Source organism: Hyperolius riggenbachi, chromosome 12, assembly GCF_040937935.1.
Source record: "Hyperolius riggenbachi isolate aHypRig1 chromosome 12, aHypRig1.pri, whole genome shotgun sequence".
NCBI lineage: Eukaryota > Metazoa > Chordata > Amphibia > Anura > Hyperoliidae > Hyperolius > Hyperolius riggenbachi.
The window spans coordinates 139,409,458-139,428,868 of NC_090657.1; the positions used below are offsets into that span (position 1 = coordinate 139,409,458).

The following is a 19,411-nucleotide window of genomic DNA, read 5'->3' on the forward strand; positions in this document are numbered from 1 at the left end:
GCAGACAGTGCATAGACTGCACTGTCTGCCATTTCCATTCATGCGTGGCGATTCAGCGCTGAATCGCCGCACAAGGTTTGCTGCATTTTAGGGTGCTTTAGCCCGCTATCTCATTCAGTAATGAATGGGATCACAAGCCCCACAACCAGGAGTAAAGCGCAGAGCCACGGGGTTCTGCACTGAGATAGAAACGGGCCCTTAGAACTGCTGAATGAGCCTGTCTCGTCCATAGTTGCTTTATCCCGGTCAGGCTGCTCTATACAGCCAGGGAGGTTAAAATTATCTTTTGACTGCAATTTGTAGCTATTACTAGTTTCCCAATTTGGTGACATACGCAGATTGTACCCTTTTTTTTTTTTTTTTTTTTTTACAACCGTGGCAACTCTACCATTTTCAGTAAGACTTCAGAGAGATTCTCATTTTCCTGTCCTAGTAAATGTACTGTAATGTACACTGTTACTCTGAACACCTGAGGCAATCAAGTCACTGCAGCAGGCTGTGACATGCCCATTTAGCGTTTGTTGTTGGCATTTTATTCAGATTAAAACAAGGTAAGCAAGCTGAACCCTGTGGCAAGAAGAACATGGCAGCTGTCATATTTAATTTTTTTAAAACAATACCAGTTACCTGGCAGTCCTTTTCATCTTTTGGCTTTCTTCGTAACAATCACACACTTGAAAGAAGAATGCGGTTGGTCTTCTTGTCCCATGTATGCTCAGTACTATGCAAGTTGACCTCTTGCACACATGAATGTGCACAATCAGAGGGATGAATAGTGAGAAGAAAGGGGAGTGGAAACCTTTTCAATAGGAGTAACTGTGAGGCTGCTTATTGCAAAACTTTATTGTACTCAGATCTGTTACACACCTATAAGGTGCAGTGATCGCACAGCAGGGGAGACTGCTGCCACATCGCCACACCACATAAATCCATCTTCATATGACCCTACGCCACGATGTGGCGACATGGTCATATGCATATGCTTACCCCCCGTTCAGTGACATACTCCCTGTTGGACAGGAAGCATGTCGCTGGGATTCCCGTCTTGTCTGCGTATCCGCAAGGCGCTCCTGTAGGTCACACTCACTGCGTCGCCCATTGTCATGCATTACTGCATAAACTGTGCGCTAGGTATGGTTATATAGTTACATAGTTATTTGGGTTGAAATACTGAATCGAAATACTTCCATCGAGTTCAACTGAGATGCTACTGTAAATAAAACGCAGACAGTAACAAAAACTATGGAAATTTTTGAATCGTACCAGCAGAGAAATACAAACTTGGTTATTTATGTGCACCAAACTTGAAAACTGAAATGTACATTATGGACATGTTGGTTTACTGTGTTATAGATTATAATTAACTCATAGTTATCTCTGGTTCATGCCTGACCAGCATATTATCCGGGGAAATCGACCAATCAAAACAGAAATGGCACATCAACTGTATGTGCTCCAAGTGCTAACCTTCAACCTCCTGGAGGAACGCATGATGACCAAAATGGACCCCAATGACCAGGTAAGACACAAATCCATGTCTTTGCTGCTTAGGACCTACTGAGGAAACCACCCCAGTGTCAGATGTAATGTTTCAGCAAAGGGCTGGACCATGAAGTCTCCTTCAAAGGCCACACTCCAGAAACAAATCTGCAGATCTTGTTCTCATCTGTGTGGAAGCTTCTTGATTAGCTGATATAATCTGCAGTCAGACTCAGCTAGCAGAGTTTATACCAAACCTTGCCTGCAGCTCCAGCCAAGTGCTATCTGCAGTCAGACCCAACTAGCAGAGGTTACACAAAACCCGCCTCCAACATCAGCTTAGCGAGATCTGTAGTCAGACCCAACTAGCAGAGTTTATACCAAACCCTGTCTCCAGCTCAGCGCTATCTGCATTCAGACTCTGCTTGCACTGTTTTGTATCACACCCTGACTCCAATAAGGGAGTATCTTTTAATTATCACTTATTTTATTTGGATGTAAGTCAATTAGAACATTTACGACTGAGGTTTGTGCCACCAGCACTTGCAGGGTGCAGCAACACTAGACTTTCAGAGTACCTGCACTATAGAGAAAACCTGCTTCTACTGGCGGCCACACTTGCATGCAGAGCTTGTTCCCAAAACCTACGTAGTTTCATCTTTTATTATGGTTATGTCAAAAAAGGGAGCTGCGATGTTTTAGAAGAGACTTGCAAACCAGGGAAGGTTCAGAGGGAAGTGTTCAGACTACCAAGCCACAAACAGTTACTGCCTATTCACAATAGCAAAATGGTATGTACTCTGCTGGCTATGGCCATTGGTGCAAACAGGAAAGTCAAAGTGTACCTTTTTTATACTATTCACAAAAGTGCACGGTGAGTCCTCATGACCAAGCAGCACCTGACTTATAATGGCTGCAGCATGTGCAAACTGTATCCACAGTCCCTGCAGGACATAGTCCACATAGTTCATGTAGTTTGCATATTTTGGCAGCTGGATGAAGTTTGCAAGAGGTAGGCGTTGTTTCCTATGGGGGACAATTGTATACGGCTCCCTCGGGTGTGGGTCACACTAGTGGTTAGTCTGGGTTTCTCTGCTCCCCCCCACCTGAGGTGCAGTTGCAGCGCTTCTGGGCAACAAGTGTGCATGGGTCGCTGCTTGTGTTGCCCCCTCTTCATGGGAGGTCTACACGTAGTGCCCCTTTTTATTATGTAAATATTATTTTGTGGATTGACTCCTGCAGGGTATGGCAGTGTAGTTAGTTTGACTCTGCATATTCTGGTACTGCAGATGCAATTTGCACATGCTGTGCATTTAAATTTGTGGAGAGGTTTATCTGCAGCCATTATAAGGCCAGAAACTCACTAGGAACGATTTCTAATCGCTAGTGACTTGAAAAAGCTCTTGCTAATGCTATGCGATGGGGGATTTTTATAAAATCACATCGCTCACGTGGGATCACACCCATAGCATTACACATTAGCAAGAGTTTTCAAATCGCAAAGCGCTCAGAAAATCGCTCCTAGTGGGGTTCTGGCCTTAGTCAGGTGCTGCTTGGTCAAGAGCACACACCATGCTTTTTTGTAATATACCTTTTTTATGCCTGAGTACATTACAATAGCAAAGTTTCAAGATCATTTGTGTCTCATCATTAGTAGCTATATAACTCTCTGGGCCTGTAGGGGGTTGGGGGAAAATGAGTTGAAGTTACCCGGGGCTTCTAATGGTCCCCCGCAGACGTCCTGTGCCCACGCAGCCACTCCCCAATGCTCCGGCCCCGCCTCTGGTTCACTCCTGGAATTTCAGACTTTAAAGTCTGAAAACCACTGCGCCTGCGTTTCCGTGTCCTCACTCCCGCTGATGGCACCAGGAGCGTACTGCGCAGGCCCAGTATGGTCTGTGCCTGCACCGTCCGCTCCTGGTGACATCAGGGAAAACGAGGACGCGGCAACGCAGGCGCAGTGGTTTTCAGACTTTAAAGTCTGAAATTCCAGGACTGAACCAGAGGCGGGGCCGGAGCATCGGTGAGTGGCTGCGCAGGCACAGGATGCCTGCGGGGGACCATTAGAAGCCCCGGGTAACTTCAACTCATTTTCCGCTGACCCCCCTACAGTATCCCTTTAAGCTTGTTATTGTAATGTGCTCAATGAGCCAATTAAAGCTATAATTTTACTTCATGTTCTTCTGTGGAATTACTTAAAAATAAAAGTCCAGGTTAAACAAAGGCTGCGCTTAGTATAGCTATAGTGAGTGTATCCTGCGGAATGCTAGACTGGTATTTGTGATATGTTTTCAAAGCTAGATTTATGTTATATTTTTTTAAATTAGATACCTGGAAGAGTTTTATGACGTATTTTTGTACATTCGCAAGCCAAAGTAAAGGTGTCCAGTAATGATACAGTCGTGATTGTATTATCTCACCACTTCTGTGTAATATAAGGGACTACCTAAAGTATCCATTTAGAGTATATTAACTCTGTTTACCCTTCTACTACATGGATTTGGTAAGGTTATACAATCAAAATTGTATTATTAGTGGGCACCTTAAAGTGCCATAACCCAAAGCAGTCAGTCAGGTTTCACCTTATTAAGCCATGTGAAGAATAAGATCTGTTTGGTGTAATGACTATTGTACTTTGCATATAGCTTTTTGCCTTATTAACTAAGCCTTGAATGTTTGCAGCAACCATCACTTTGCTGTGTTTTTCCTGTAGGCCCAGCGTGACTATATTTTTGAACTGAGAAGAATTGCATTTGATGCAGATTCTGATGGGAGTGGTGCGTCAGGAACTGGTACAGAAAAACGCAAGGCCATGTACAGCAAAGACTACAAAATGCTGGGATTCACTGTGAGTTTACTGCCTACATTTGTCTGGTCAACAGAATCATAACCATTTTGAAAGATATCCTGCTGGCCGCAGAGTTCACTTTAATACTGAATGCCGCTGTTCTCCCCATCCCGGTTGTGTGAAGGGGGTGGTGTATGCGTGCCATGCGTCGTGCCAGCTTCCCAACATGCCCATTGAAGTCACTGCCCATCTGTGGAATTAGGTGTGAGAACTAAGCAAGGGAAGTTCTGCTGTTACGGTCATTGGTGAGAGTAGCTGTAACAGCTGAGGTCCTGCTCCCCCAGCCTTTCCCTTTCTGCTACTTCTGCACATAGAATTGGTAAAATCGGTAAATCAAAATTGATGCGTCTATGCATCTTTAATTCCAATATCCTCTAAGGAAGAACAGCATGTGCTGCCAAGAGGCATTTCTTCAGACTAGGAATAGGGAAAAGCTTTCAGGTTCCTGCACACCAACAGTCACAACACTAATCTCAGAGTGGTGATGCTGAGCTCAGAGTCATAAGGAACCATCCACAACTCTCTAGATAGCAAGCTCCCATCATGCTCTATGTAATAACTGCAAATTTGACGCCACTGTACCAGATTCAGCAGTCATGGATTGGACTAGATTGCAGTCATTAGGAGACCTTGTTGAAATTATTATTATTATTATTTAGAATGTAATAAGCCACAAAATGCACTTTATTTTTGACATCTCATATATTTCTATATTGTAAGCCTTTGGCAGGGTCTTCTCTTCCCTAGTCTATTCTAGATCTACATGATCGTGTGCTTCTTTCCTATGACTGTCCAGTACATGTATTACTAGACCTACCTAACCAGTCCATGATGCGGTTTCTTGTACCGTTTGCCTTGTATGACTTTGTCCTGTGTTGTATAACCTTGTTACGTAACGTCTGCCATCCTTTGTACCATTGGATGTATTTATTGTCCAGCACTGCGTAATATGTTGACGCTTTATAAATACAATAAATAATAATATTTTATGCTTCTGTCTGGGCTTGTACATTTATAGAACTTGTCACAAAGGAACATTCTAGCAATTTAAATCCCTACCTTAGCTTGATTCAAGAAGCTAGGTGCTCATTTTTCTGGTGGTAAATTGAACGCCATTCTCCTCTATGGGACTGTCTGTTGCAGTTCATATGTGTAGTTGCCAGAGACATCCTTTCAGCTTCAGTTAATGCGTGGTTGGAAATTGAGGAGGAAAGCTTCAAATGCACTTCTCTAATATACTAAGCTACAAAACCATGTTTATTGTGCAAAAAAAAAAGTGGACACTCCCTATTACCACAGAGTACAGCTCTGTGTGGGTTGGAGAGGCAGGTGGGTACTGAGGGATGAGCGGTAACAGTTGTGTTGTCTCCCGACATCTGGTCATAGTGAGTTCTGAGGAAGCACTAGAACCCACCATGAACAAACGTTAGAAGACCCACCCGTCTGCACCTCCATCCCACACTGAGCTCGGCCCTGTGGGAACTGTGAGAGTGCACTTTTTTTGCACACAGTAAACATAGTTTTGTGGCTCAGTATATTGTAGTGGTGCCTGTGTAACTCCTTTGTGCCTCAAGCAAGTACAGCAGATAAAGAGAAACTGTATGGAAAATAGCATAATTAATGCAACTGCCTATTTTGTTTTTACAATATTCATTTATAAATTATTTAGTCAGTGTTTGCCCTTTGTAAAATATTTCCTCACCCTGATTAACATTCTGACATTTATCACTGGTGGCATCATCTTTAGGCCCGTCAGTTGATTTCTGCGGAATGTTTGGTTATTGAGAGTTCCCGTGCTGTCTGTCGTCCTTGTGTGCACGTTTTATTTTCTTTTCCTTTTTTTTTTTTTTTTTTTTCTGTCAAGTTTTTTCAGCTTCGTGCTGAGCTCATGACTAGGTACACAACAGACACGCTCTGATTGGTCTGTGCCACCTTTCCCATACCGTGCTCTGATTGGTCCCCTGCCTTGTCAGTGAACTCTATAGTGGCATTTACGCAGCACATCCTTTGGAGCTGAGCCAACCATGTATCCACGCTAGTTTGCCAGCCACAACGCAGGAGACAAGTAAGGATACATTCCCTATCTCAAGAAGTCAGGTTGAATGTCGTTTAAAAGGGTGAGCTTGAGCCGCTAAAAAACACGTGGGGGGATTTGATCAAGGGTGAGCTGCTATTTAATTAATATTAATTGGGGCTAGGGTGTTATTCAGAAAGGTGGGCTGCTAATAAACATATTGGGGGGGGGGGTGATCAAAAGGGTGAGCTGCTAATAAACACATTGGGGTGTTCAGAACAGTGAGTTTCTAAAAACAACGTAGTGGTGGAGAGAGAGAGTGTGAGTGAGTGAATGTGTGTGTGTGTGTGTGTGTGTGTGTGTGTGTGTGTGTGTGTGTGTGTGTGTGTGTGTGTGTGTTTTGTATTTCATCAGAGGGGGATGTAATTGTTGCTAATATCTGTTTGCAGTCTGCCAGTATATGGCCACCTTAGTCTTGTCACTGACTGCTTTTAGAGAAGCTTACAATAATCCCTGCCACATTATGTATTTAATACGGACATCTTCTGAAGCACTGTACCGAACACATATTCATGTCATTGACTGTCCCCAAAGAGGGACATTTTGGTATTAGTTTTGGTTAGGGGTGCCTGGAAAAAGTTTCAAGATCACCAAGGGTGGGGAAAAAAAAGTTTGAGAATTACTGGCCTAGGCCAAAACTCACTGGCAGGGTGGGGCTACATGCCAGTATACACAATATATAGATATAGAAAGTGTTTCTGATGCTGAAAGCAAAAATTAATGTAAAAGTGCATATCCTGAATAATGTACTGCAGTCTATGTGTCACAACAGTGCCTCTTTAAAGTGAATCTGCAGCGACTCCTATTTTCTTTCCAGTTCCTGCTTCCTTTATAGACGATACAAATCATTACAAATTTTGCTGTGTAATTTGTTTTCTGTGATCTTGGTGTTAAAACATAAGGAGACAGAAAGATGTGCTAAATGACAGTGAATAAATCTATACCACACAGGATATGCATAATGCATTAAGTGATATAAAAAGCATGCCCCAAACTAGAGATTGGATTGCAGTGAAGATGTTATCTAGGCCAGAAATGGATGATGTATGCAGGATGTGTTGTGAATGTATTGCGTGATGTGAGAAGATAGTGCTAGAAATCCATCATACATAGCAGAGATGTCACAGAATCAGCTGATTACACAGATAATTACGCAGAAGTGCTGCTAAAGTGAATTTATGTATTATGAATACAGACAACAGTCTAATGATCTGTAAAGAGCAGGTTAACCGTTAAAAAGTCAAACTATGTGCACAGTTTCAAAGGTTTTGTGCCTATCTTTTATCCCACTACACATACGTGTAAATTTCCCACATTTTTAGATATTAACAATGTCCGTGTACTTTTTTTTTTTTTTTTACTTCCACAATGTTAGTTTCATGCCTGAGTGCCTATTTCCAAAATTCCTTTGGATCCGCTCACTATGAACGTCCTTTATTACTTCCCCCAGCTGTGTGGGCTTCTCTTTTACCTCATCTCTTTGAGCGTTCAGTATGGTTGGCCAAGTTAGGCTTATCCCTCTGTTCTACAGGCATATACAAACAAACTCATGTGTTATCCTGGTAAATATACAAAGGAGAGCATGAGGGGTTTTCTGTCCTGCTCTGTCAGCAGCGAATAAGCTTGCTGTCAGAGATCATAGGAAACATTTTGTAGGTAGTGATTGCTGGGCTGAATCAACTGCCATGTGTTAGCCTGAGACACACTGTGAGCGCTTTCTGAGAGCTTTTCTGACCATCAGTCTGAGTGGTTTTTAAAAAATGCTCCCATTGACTTGCCTTAAAATTGCAGCGATTTTACCATGATTATAATGCATGTTAATGGGAGCGTTTAAAAAAAACAAAACAAAAAACGCTCAGATGGTCAGAAAAGCTCTCAGAAAGCACTTAGGGCCCATTCACACTTGAAAGCGGAAAACGCCAGCGGTGTTTTGCGTGAGTGATTTTTCAGCGGAAAAATCACTGAACACTGCGGCGCTTTTTCCGTGATCGCGTTTAGCGCTTCTATAGCACTGAAACGCGATCGCCGGGAAATCGCCTGAAAATTATGCAGTTTGGACGCGTTTGCTCTTCGGGATTTTGGGCGATTTGCGGCTATTAGCGCAAATTGCCCAAGTAAGAACAGGCCCATAGGGTTTAATTACACTAGCGATTTCAAAATCGTTAGCGATTGAGCGTTTTGCCGAAATCACCGGCAAAACGCTCAAGTGTGAATGGGCCCTTACAGTGTGTCTCAGGTCTTAGTGTTTTTAAAATATGAAATTTCCCAAATGTTTCCACCTGAAACACAAATAGAGAAAATCTGAGTGGGTGAAACAGAAGTAAACTAGAATTTTGGATCAGAAGGATCCTTCCAGGAAAAACAAAAAACACCCAGTAGACCGGTATACTGTAATTGGTAACACCAGGTAGAACAGTAGGTATATAGGAGTGGCACTCACAAATGTGAGTTGCAGCCATAGCAACCACAGAATGAAGATGGGTGGGGAGATCCTGTCCTCACTCAGGTTCTTTTAATCTGCTTGACGTCAGTCATCATTATGTGCTGAAGCAGGATGTGATCACAGCAAATCAGAGCTTGGAAAATCTATCAGCCGATCAAACAAATGCCATGCTTTTCCATGAGTTCTCCTAGACAAGACCATCGCTATTCTATTGCAAACCAACAGGAAGTCCTATGCTTTTTTTGTCTCGAGGATGAGCGTCACTGAATTTCCACAGGGCAAGTGAGTGATTTTCGTGCTGCAGGAAGCATAGCCCATAGGTTTCCACTGCGTATGCTTTGCGGCATTTGCGTTGCACTTGTGATCCTGCTGAGGAAAGATGCAGCAGGTCGAAACTTTGCATTTACGGTCCGGCGATTGCATTGTCGTTCCGTATGACAGTGTAAACACATCCTATTAACAACATTGGATGCATTTACCATCCATTTCTGGGTTTAATTGCATTCTGATAAACGCAGCGTTTTTTTCTTTAGTGTGAAAAGGCCGTAATATTTCAGGATATTAGGTTGGTTAATAAATTATCATAAATGTATCATCCATCATCAGCACTTACCTAATTTTAGAGACCTTGAATGGTGTGCAGATTAAATGCAATAGATACAGGCAGTGGGTCAGAGTACATTGCTGTATGTGGTGACTAAAATCATCACTGTTCTTGTCCAGGGCTGGTTCTGGCAACAATGGGGCCCCAGGGCAAAAGTAACTTGGGGTGGCCCCCCTAGCAATACGCCCTACCACACCCCCGCACAGAGCCCCTGAGCGGACTCCCAGGACCCATCCCACCACACTCCCAGCCACACAAAACATTTAAGTGTCCATCATAAGTCCCCAAAAGCATTGTTGGGGACCCCATTTTTTTCCTCCTCTGATCCCATACAAATCCAGAGTGTACACACATTGGGGTCTTGCCTAACCCAGGCAGGACACAGAAGGCAGCACCACGCTCTACACTCCAGACTTCTACACATGGCGCCTCTCTTCCTCATTCCCTGCAGGCATGTATAGGGTCACCATATCTAGAGGAAAGGGGACACACACCTTGGGGGCCCCTACAGGCTCTGGGGCCCTGGGGCAATTGCCCCCTTTGCCTCTATGGAAGCGCCGGCCCTGTTCTTGTCATGTCTAAGGTGATAACCACAGTTTAGTTTGCTATAAAGACCCATTAGGTATGTTTAATAGACACATTTGTGAAAACCTTGCTTTTATTATCACTGTGTGGCTTTGAGCTTTACTATTGTACCTCCTTAGCTATGGTGTACTTTACCCTGCAACATCTCATTACCAAGGCCATATGCTAAATTGTCATGTTTATCATTTTTAGACTGTTACCATGGAGACAGAATGGTTCATATGAGGATGAAAAGAGCAGTAGAAATTGTACAGTTTATAGAATGAGTTTGTTGGAAAGTATAATTACTTTTTATCATGTGGTCATTCCAGAAAGTGGAATGAATTGGATTTACCTCTAATAAAGTTTGGCCTTATTCTGCATAGAAATCTATCATAGAGGCTGTTTATAATATTCAGTTATATTGCAAGACTTATTCAGCAGCACTTGGCAGAGAATATTGAAGCACTTCCATTAGCCTGAAAGGATCTTTAAAATCTAATGTCCTTACTGCAGCATTCTGGGTATAACTTATTATCTATAAGGAAACGCAAACACATTGCTCCAGTCTGCAGGGGAACTGACTTGTGTGCATTATGGCTAACTGGGGTGATTCTCTGGGTCAGTTGTGGCATGGGCATGAAGACAGCTGGTGACAGGCAGAATCCATGCCAGATACAAAGATGTGTCTCTGCAGCATAGGTCAGAGGTCAGGGCTGACAGCTGACAGGCGTGATCACATTCAAGTAATGGGTCAGGACTACCAGCAGTCAAGATGTAGTCAGTCAACTGCTGGGGTCATTAAGGGCCGGTTCAGACAAGTCAGCTGCTGAGTGGTGCATTTGAGCACTTTTAAATGCTGTTGATCATTCGCTAGAAATAGCAAGTTGTTTCTTATGAAGCATTTGAAAAGTGCTTAAATGTGTTTTAGACTAGACTAGAGCATTTGCTTGTGAGTGGTTTGAAAATAGTTCAAGGTGTTTACAGCAGAATAGACACTTCTGTTTATTTGTTAAAAAAAAATAGACACTTCTGATTACCAGCGATTGCTAGCTGGCAAGCGATCCAGAGTCGCTGCACGCTAAGGCTGAGGGAGAGACAAAATAAGAGGTCTACTGCAGCAATTGCTCAAACTCTGTAACCACCATCTGAACAACCACTTCCATTTATTTAAATGGAGAGCAGTCAATCTCTTTTCAATCGCGATGTTCAGCTTTTGAAAATAAAGAACATGTTTCCGTCTGACCGGAGTACTTCGCTCGGACAACTTTTTATTCTAATTGGCATGCATGACTTGCTCACATGCTCAGTAGCATTTGTATGTTATTTTGATGGGTATGCTAAAAATGTTTGTACACCGACCCTTACAGTGGATCATGTTACAGATTCAGAAGTGAGACTGAAATCTGGGAACGGGATACTGTAACTAGAAACGGATAGCTATGTTGCCCAGGTACTTCATCAAGGTACAGGCCATGAGCTGCCTTTTATTGTAACTTCAGCCATATTTTCTTTCCTAGCTTAGTTTTGTATAGAGTAGTTTTTACAGTTGTCTGCATTACCTCTGTCACTGGGGCAAGAAGTAAAGGAAATCATCTCAGCATGGGAACCAACAGCATTAAAATCCTCAAAAGATCAAACCCTTTCCCACAATGTTAACCACTTAAGATTCCAGGTCGTGAACTTCACGTCCTGCAGTTAAAAAATCGCAGAGCGATCCCGCATGTGCGCACTCTCGCATGTACACGCGCGCTTTGGTCCGTCCAGCGTGTGCATGAACGTGCATTCATTAAACAGTGAATGAGTGCTGCTAATAGAATTTGTGAAGGGTGAAATATGAAAAAATTTGTATTTTCTGCACTTGCGCCCTATTTTCTCCATATCAAATGCCCGTAAAATTAAATAATTCTTGAAAACAAATATTACCCAAAGAAAGCCTAGACTGTCCTGAAAAAAACTACATGTGTATGACTTTGATGGCATAAGTACCTGTAATCAAAAAGTTATTGATGTATCAATAGTGACAGCTGAAATGACAAAATTGTCAGGAATCTTAAGGGAAACAAACCCGGAATGCAGAATAGTTAAAACAGAGTATTATTGCTGTCTGTCTCTATAGGAGTGATTTCAACTGGCTTATTCCTAATTATGCTAATATTGGGGCAATGAGTTAGTCTTTCCAAACAGAATGTTAAAAGCAGTAACCTAAAACTCTTTCAATGGAAAATTGAAAATAAAAAAAAAACTGGCAGGAGTTGCACTATACTTCAAAGCACCCCTGACAAAAGGTGAAGTGCATGCTGGATCCACATACCTCTGTGCTTTGTCCATTCCTCTCCTCCTAACCCACCTCTCTCTCACCCCCAACCAATCACACCTGGCTAAAGTAACATTTTCAGACTGGAAGAAGCAGGCTTGTGGCAATGTTTCTTCCTGTCACCCTCTCATTCCCTTGAAGTGAAAAAAAACCCCTTATGATATCATGAATTGTACACGTAGTATGGATAATCAAAAGAACATTAATAGCAAAGAAGAGTCTCATATTTTAATTTTCAGTTATGTAGCTTTTTTTTTTTTTATAGCATTCCATCACTCTCTAATATTTGCAGTTTACACATTACACGCTAGACTTTAAACTATGAAACAGAGCAAAGCTAATGACCCTTTGAACTTCCCTGCAGTAGAACCTTATCTGAAGTGGTCTTTTACTGTTTCTTTGATGTATAAGTGCTTCAGAAAACAGTCCTGTCTTAAAGTTGGGTTGGGGAGCCCAGAGAAGCTCTTTTGCATAGATAACTGAAGTTTCTTAACTCTTCCTGTACTGGAAACGATATGAGACTTTTCACTTCAGATTCCCTTTAAGAGGAGAAAATTGGAGGGCGATAGAAGAGAGCATCACAACAAGCGCTCTCTTCGGGTCTTTAACTTTGAATTAAGCAAAATGTCAAACAAGGACTAGGGGTAACGCAGAGAGGAACGGACAACACACAGAAGTATGTGGATACAGCTTGAACATACCTCTATGCTTAGCTTAAATCATTTTGCCTTTGGACAGATCTCCTTGAAATAATCTTGGTTAGGGCCTTTATCCACTACCCATTAGTGTGATCCGATTGCGATGCGATTTTGGTCAAAACGCGATCGTCATCCTGCCGCGTTTTCGATGCGATTGAACTTTACTATACGGAGTATAGTAGCTCAATCGCAATTGCATGGTGGAAATTGAAATGCGATTGCGATCGCATTTCATAGTGGAAAAGAGCCCTAAATTAGCAAGCTGGGAAGGAAAGAGGTGGACAGAAGTTCCAGCTCCAGTAAAGGTCAGTAGGTGGCGTGTGTCCTCTGTGACAATGCAGAGAAATGGAAGCAGGAACTTCAGCAGAGTTTAAAACAAACCTAAATGAGAAGGTTATGGATTTTTCCTTAATACCAGTTGCCTGACTCTCCTGCTGATCCTATGTAATACTTTTAGCCACAGCCCTTTAACAAGCAGGCAGATCAGGTGTTCTGACTGAAGTCAGACTGGATTAGCTGCATGCTTGTTTCAGGCATGTGGTGTAGTCACAACAGCAGCCAGAGATCAGCAGGAATGACAAGCAACTGGTATTGTTTAAAAGGAAAAGTCCATATCCCTCTCAGTTAAGGTTTCCTTTAAGTGACCTGTCCAAGAAGAGCAGATTTGAATGTAGGGTAAGCAAGGAGGTCTCCGAACGGCAGCAGTAGCCCCCTATAAACTGAGCCTGTCACAAGCATGTCTTTTTACACTTTTGGTTTGAAAACGAGCTGACCCAAGATTGATATAGTGTACTGGTTAAGGGCTCTGCCTTTGACATGGGAGACCAGGGTTTGAATCCTGGCTAGGTCAAGAACCTATTTTGTAAGGAGTTCAAGGCAAGACTCCCTAACACTGCAGGGTGGCCTCTTGAGCGCGTCCCTTTGGCTGCAGCTCTTGAGCGCTTTGAGTCCGACAGGAGAAAAGCGCTATACAAATGTTCGGATTATTATTATTATTATATATGTACAAAAAAAGCTACATACTCAGATTCTAATCACAATTTTTGTTATAAAAAAAACAGAACAATACAGGATAGTTTGGCAACAGAACAGACTGATGCGATTCATGCCTCCTACAGGCACTTTACTCATGGAGATTATGAGTAAGCCCCAGGAGGAGGAGTGAAACGTGTAACATTTTATCCAGGGTATCCGGTATTATCATGTTTATGGATCATAAAACTTCCATTTGTGGAGAAACAATGATCACCTGGCACTGCTGGTTGATTTAAAAAATGTTTGCTTTTAATGTTGCAGATGCAGCAATACACAGTCCTGTGTGCAAATGATATACAAAACCTCAGGTAGATTCAGGGCAGGTTCAAGAAACAGTTGGGCCCTAGGGCAAAATTAGCCTGGGGGCCCCCCAACAGACACCCCCCGACCAAAAAGCATCATTAGAGGCCCTTTGTTGCTGGCTGCTGACCCTCCCCCAATCACCTCACAACTTAAAAGACTCTGCAGAGACCCTGGGAGCAACAGCTAACATGGGGATGGACACCTTGGGGGCCCCTACAGGCTCTGGGGCCCTGGGGCAGTTGCCTATTTTTTCCTATGGTAGCTCCGGCCCTGGGTAGACTTACTAGATAGATAAGGGGAGTCGGAGGGTGGGTGCGGTGCACTAGAGAAAGTCTCACAGCCTTGTGCGCTGGAGGGCGTTTCTTCCGAGGCTGTGTCCACTTCATATGAGCAAAATGTTATCTGAGCATGGTTTCTTTATTGTGTGTGGTTCTTCTATGGGGCATACTGGGAGTTGAGGTGCCTCAATGGGAGGCCCGTGGGAGCATGGGAGGGGGTCCACTAGAAGGTCAGGAAATGCTATGGGGGGACTGCCAGGTAGCCTATCCTAGCAACTCTTCTGTATGTAGGGCTTTTGGTGGGAATGGAGCTTCAGTACTTCAGTGTGGAACCCTAAGCCATGCCAGGAAGTAATGGGTTGCTAGTACTGTGCATATTTTCCATTAGACTTTGTTCTGTTGATAGAGAATTTGTGACATGTAATGTATAACATTTGTTTTTCAGAATCACGTAAATCCAGCCCTGGATTTCATTCAGACACCCCCAGGTATGCTGGCCCTCGACAATATGCTGTACCTGGCAAAGTTTCATCAGGACACCTACGTGCGGGTGAGTGCACTGACCATCTTCACCTTTCTTGACTGCTTTTGAATGAGAATGTGTGTGGTTTAGATGTGCCAAAGTGATATAAAATAATAAAAAAAAACATTTAAAAATAGAGGAGGTAACGGTAAACTTACCTTCTCTTGAGTAAAATAAAATCTCAATGGTGAGGTTAAAAACTGTAATTTTATTGATCCAAATAAAAACTCTAATAGATTACATTGCGTTTCTTAGGACTAGATTCCAGCTTCTTCAGGCATATAAAGAGTAAAATCTCCAATGAGCCATAGTGGAACCTAGCACCTCAGTTTTGTTTCCTCACACACTCCCCTCCCTCCTTTTTTCTTCTTGGATAAAAATGCACTTTTCATTTCTGTTGTTAACGCCTATGCTCTTTAGATTGTGCTGGAGAACAGCAGTAGGGAAGATAAGCATGAATGTCCATTTGGCCGCAGTGCCATTGAACTGACCAAGATGTTATGTGAGATCCTGCAGGTTGGGGAACTTCGTAAGTAATTTGTTGCAGTAAAATTTGTTGTGGACTAACGTAGCAGATGCCTCTGTTAGAGACTTGGTTTTGTGTTATGCAGCTAACGAAGGACGCAATGATTACCATCCCATGTTCTTTACTCATGAGAGGGCATTTGAAGAATTCTTCTGTATCTGCATCCAGCTGCTGAACAAGACCTGGAAAGAGATGAGAGCTACTGCTGAGGACTTCAACAAGGTATGGTGCTAAAATAAGGATGTCACCTTGCAATGCAACCTGGCAGTGGTGTGTAGTAGAAGACTAGCTGAACTACAATCTACTGGAATTAAACTTTTTTTTTAACCGTGTATCTGATTGCCCGGACAGTCAAAATGGTAATTTCTATTCATCTGATATCCACTAGGAATTTACCATAACTGTGAACTTGTACCTTCATGGAACGTACACTTGCTCTTTAATTTCATTTGTATTATCTTTATAAATTTCAGACTGAAAAAAAACCCATGGAGGCAATTTAACTTACCTCCCCTTCAGTGTTTCTGATTGACCCTTTGCCGATAACTGTCCCAAAACGAAATCTTTAGCTCTTTTATTCTTTTTGTGTATTGCAGACCAGCTTATTTTATACATTACACTTTTTGGTTTTACTGTTATTATTGAGCCAGGCCTTTCGGTAAAATCCATTTCAAGAAGATACTGTCATTGTTGACTGTTTTCCTCAACAAATAAGAATTATACATAATCAGATAAGACGTTTGTGCATGGATAGTAAAACCATCAATGTGTTAATTTTTAAGAGGAAATTCTGAGTCTGACCAGTATTCGTTTGTGGCAGTCTTTTAAAAGTGCATCTTTCAGTTTTAGGTTTAGTTGGGCTTTAGCGTGGACTTTGATTCAGGTATGGGTTCTTCTTGCCCATGATGAGGCTTTCACACAGCTTGCATTCCTGTTCCATCATGTGTTTTGTTGTGTTGCCTGGTAATATGGACTGTACTTTATCTGTTGCAGGTGATGCAGGTGGTGAGGGAACAGATTACCCGGGCTCTGCCCTCCAGGCCAAACTCTTTGGAGCAGCTGAAGAACAAACTCCGTAGTCTGAGCTACACAGAAATCCTGAGGCTTCGGCAGTCTGAGAGGATGAGCCAGGATGACTTCCAGTCCCCGCCTATTGTGTAGGCTTCACTAGCTCTTGTCTGGTTATCCCCATTGTTTTTAGAACAGCACTTGGACTTTTAGGCTGAAAAAACCTTTTCTGATATTATTTCATATGGCATCTCTCTGGTGCTGGTGTGGAATAATTAGTTTTTATTACATAGATAACTGTTATATCTGCTCTATCTTAATAGTATACTCAGCCAGCCTTACTTTTAAACTACACTTTACACCTGACACCCATCCTGTTGACCTCATGTATGAACAGTTTCCAGAATTTGCACAAGGGAACTAATGCTGAACTAGAAAGCAAAAATGCCTATTTTATGTACTACACATACTGATTATGTGACCAGTGGCCAGCTGTTTGAAAGCAGAATAGCTAGTTGCTATAGCCGTGTCTAACAGACTACTAGGTGCACCCTCCTCGCCTTTAGACTTGTGTTGTATAATTCTCTCCTTCAGCTGCCGTGTCAGTCGTCCTCTTGTGATGCTAGTATAGAAAACCGAGGCGCCAACAGGATAAAAACAATGAATAAAATGTTTAAAAGTGGTTTGGTGTCAGTGGTGGAGTTACCTCCTGGAAGCAGACACTTGAAACTGTGTATTCAAACAAAATATAATTTATTGGCATACTCCAAAAGGGGGGCAGGAGGTAAGTCCACCACTACCTCCAAAGCAATTTTAAACATGTTATTCATTGTTTTTATCAGGGCTGTGGAGTCGGAGCAATTTTGGGTGCCTGGAGTCGGAGTCGGGAAAAAATGCACCGACTCCGACTCCTAATGAATTTGTAACTGTAATTAAAATAGAAAATATGATAAAATGTTCTATTTCTCAGATAATAGTCATTAAAAATAATGTATATATACAGTATATATACAGTAATAGCTGTGCTCATTCCACAAAAATGAAATAAACCAATCAAAATTAGTTACTTGTGCTGCTTCAATAAAGCAGTCCCCGTATTTTTAAAGTCAGATATACATATCTGATTGTGACTGTATATATGATGTGTACACAGGAATCTCTTATTAATACTAAATAACGTCTATGCTGTAAGAATAAAGCCTGATGTGTAGCCGTGTCACTAATAGAGATGGTCAATGAGATGGAAATAATTCTGCATTGATGCTGGTTTATGCAAATGTATGCACTCTCTTTGCTTATGAAATCAAATAATTTGATATGTTGTTAAAATTTGGTTTGGTGACTGCAAATTAAAGGGTACCTGAGACGGATGAAAAGAAGAGTGTTATACATACCTGGGGCTTCTTCCAACCCCCTTCAGGCTAATCAGTCCCACGCTGTCCTCCTTCACCACCTGGAACTTATGCTATGAGTTCCGGTAATTCAGCCAGTCAGAGCAGTCTGGCTACGTGCCGCTTCCACAGCCAGGAGCATTCTACACCTGCGCAATAGTGATGCGCAGGTGTAGTACGCCCCCAGCGGCGGAGTGTGTGCATGCGCACTACACCAGACTGGCTCAAGTACCTGGACTCATAGCAGAAGATCCAGGTGGCGAAGGAGGACAGCGAGGGACTGATTAGCCTGAAGGGGGCTGAAGGAAGCCCCTGGTATGTATAAAACTTTAATTTCATCTGTCTCTGTGTAATAGAGGAAGAATCTCCTCATTCCCCTGCAGAGTACCTGCACATCACTCTTACATGTACCCACAGTTACATTGCCTAGGGCCTGATAGATGTTCTTTGTTCCGGTTTGTACCTTTTACAAGTACTCTTACCAAGGACTAGTTTTAGTCTAAAGGGAATAAATATAGTAGTCTCCATATCCTTCTCACTTCAGTCGTCTTGTAAAATTCCTAAGCGTTGGCAGTTAAGAGACGAATTTCACGTTACATATTGTTAATCAACAAAACTGTAATATGCAAATTAGAGGAGTCGGAGTCGAGGCGTCGGAGTCTGTGGAATCCTAAACTGAGGAGTCAGTGGATTTTTGGACCGACTCCACAGCCCTGGTTTTTATCCTGTTGGTGCCTCTGTTTTCTACACTAGCATATATTATCCACCCTTGGTGGTGGGGGATACCCTTTTTTTCCTATCTACAGAGAACGACTTCTTAATCCTGAGTGAGGACAGGACAATCTCCTCACCTGCCTACACAGTGGTTGCCTTGGAGATAACCCTGCTTTGTGAGTACAACTATTGTACTCTTTTCACTGATCCATTTATTACAGTACTTACTACACTATATTGGGCTCTCGGTTTCCCTTTCTATACTCTACTCCTCTTGTGATGGGTGCTGCTGGGAAGATCATGGTTGGGAAAGCAAGTTCAGCTATCTTCATGAGAGGGCTATGTATACACTGTCACAGACAGATAAGCTAAGCTATAATACATTTGTTGTTTGTAAGTCAGGTGTTAGTAAGTCAGGGACTACCTGTACATGCTATCCATACATTCCTTACTGAAGTTAACTAAAGCCCAAATTAAACTGAATGATGCAAATTCTGAAAGCAGTTAAGATAATTGTCACTTTCAAAACTGAACTTATCCAAGAGTAACCTCCATTGTGAAGCTGTGCACCTATCTTTACTGGCTCAAGACCTCTTTTGCTTTTTA

The 19,411-nt window shown here is 42.4% G+C and overlaps 1 protein-coding gene across 2 annotated transcripts in view; it reads left to right on the forward strand.

Annotated features, from left to right (window-relative positions):
* The window catches only part of ELMO2 (engulfment and cell motility 2), a 152,426-nt gene that overhangs the window by 111,815 nt on the left and 21,200 nt on the right, over positions 1-19,411 (forward strand). For both annotated transcript variants that reach the window (XM_068264457.1, XM_068264458.1), the window contains 6 exons: positions 1,397-1,519; positions 4,193-4,327; positions 15,089-15,193; positions 15,587-15,695; positions 15,778-15,914; positions 16,686-16,849. In XM_068264457.1, the coding sequence (XP_068120558.1) occupies positions 1,397-1,519; positions 4,193-4,327; positions 15,089-15,193; positions 15,587-15,695; positions 15,778-15,914; positions 16,686-16,849 (773 nt within the window). The remainder of the gene's footprint in view (positions 1-1,396; positions 1,520-4,192; positions 4,328-15,088; positions 15,194-15,586; positions 15,696-15,777; positions 15,915-16,685; positions 16,850-19,411) is intronic.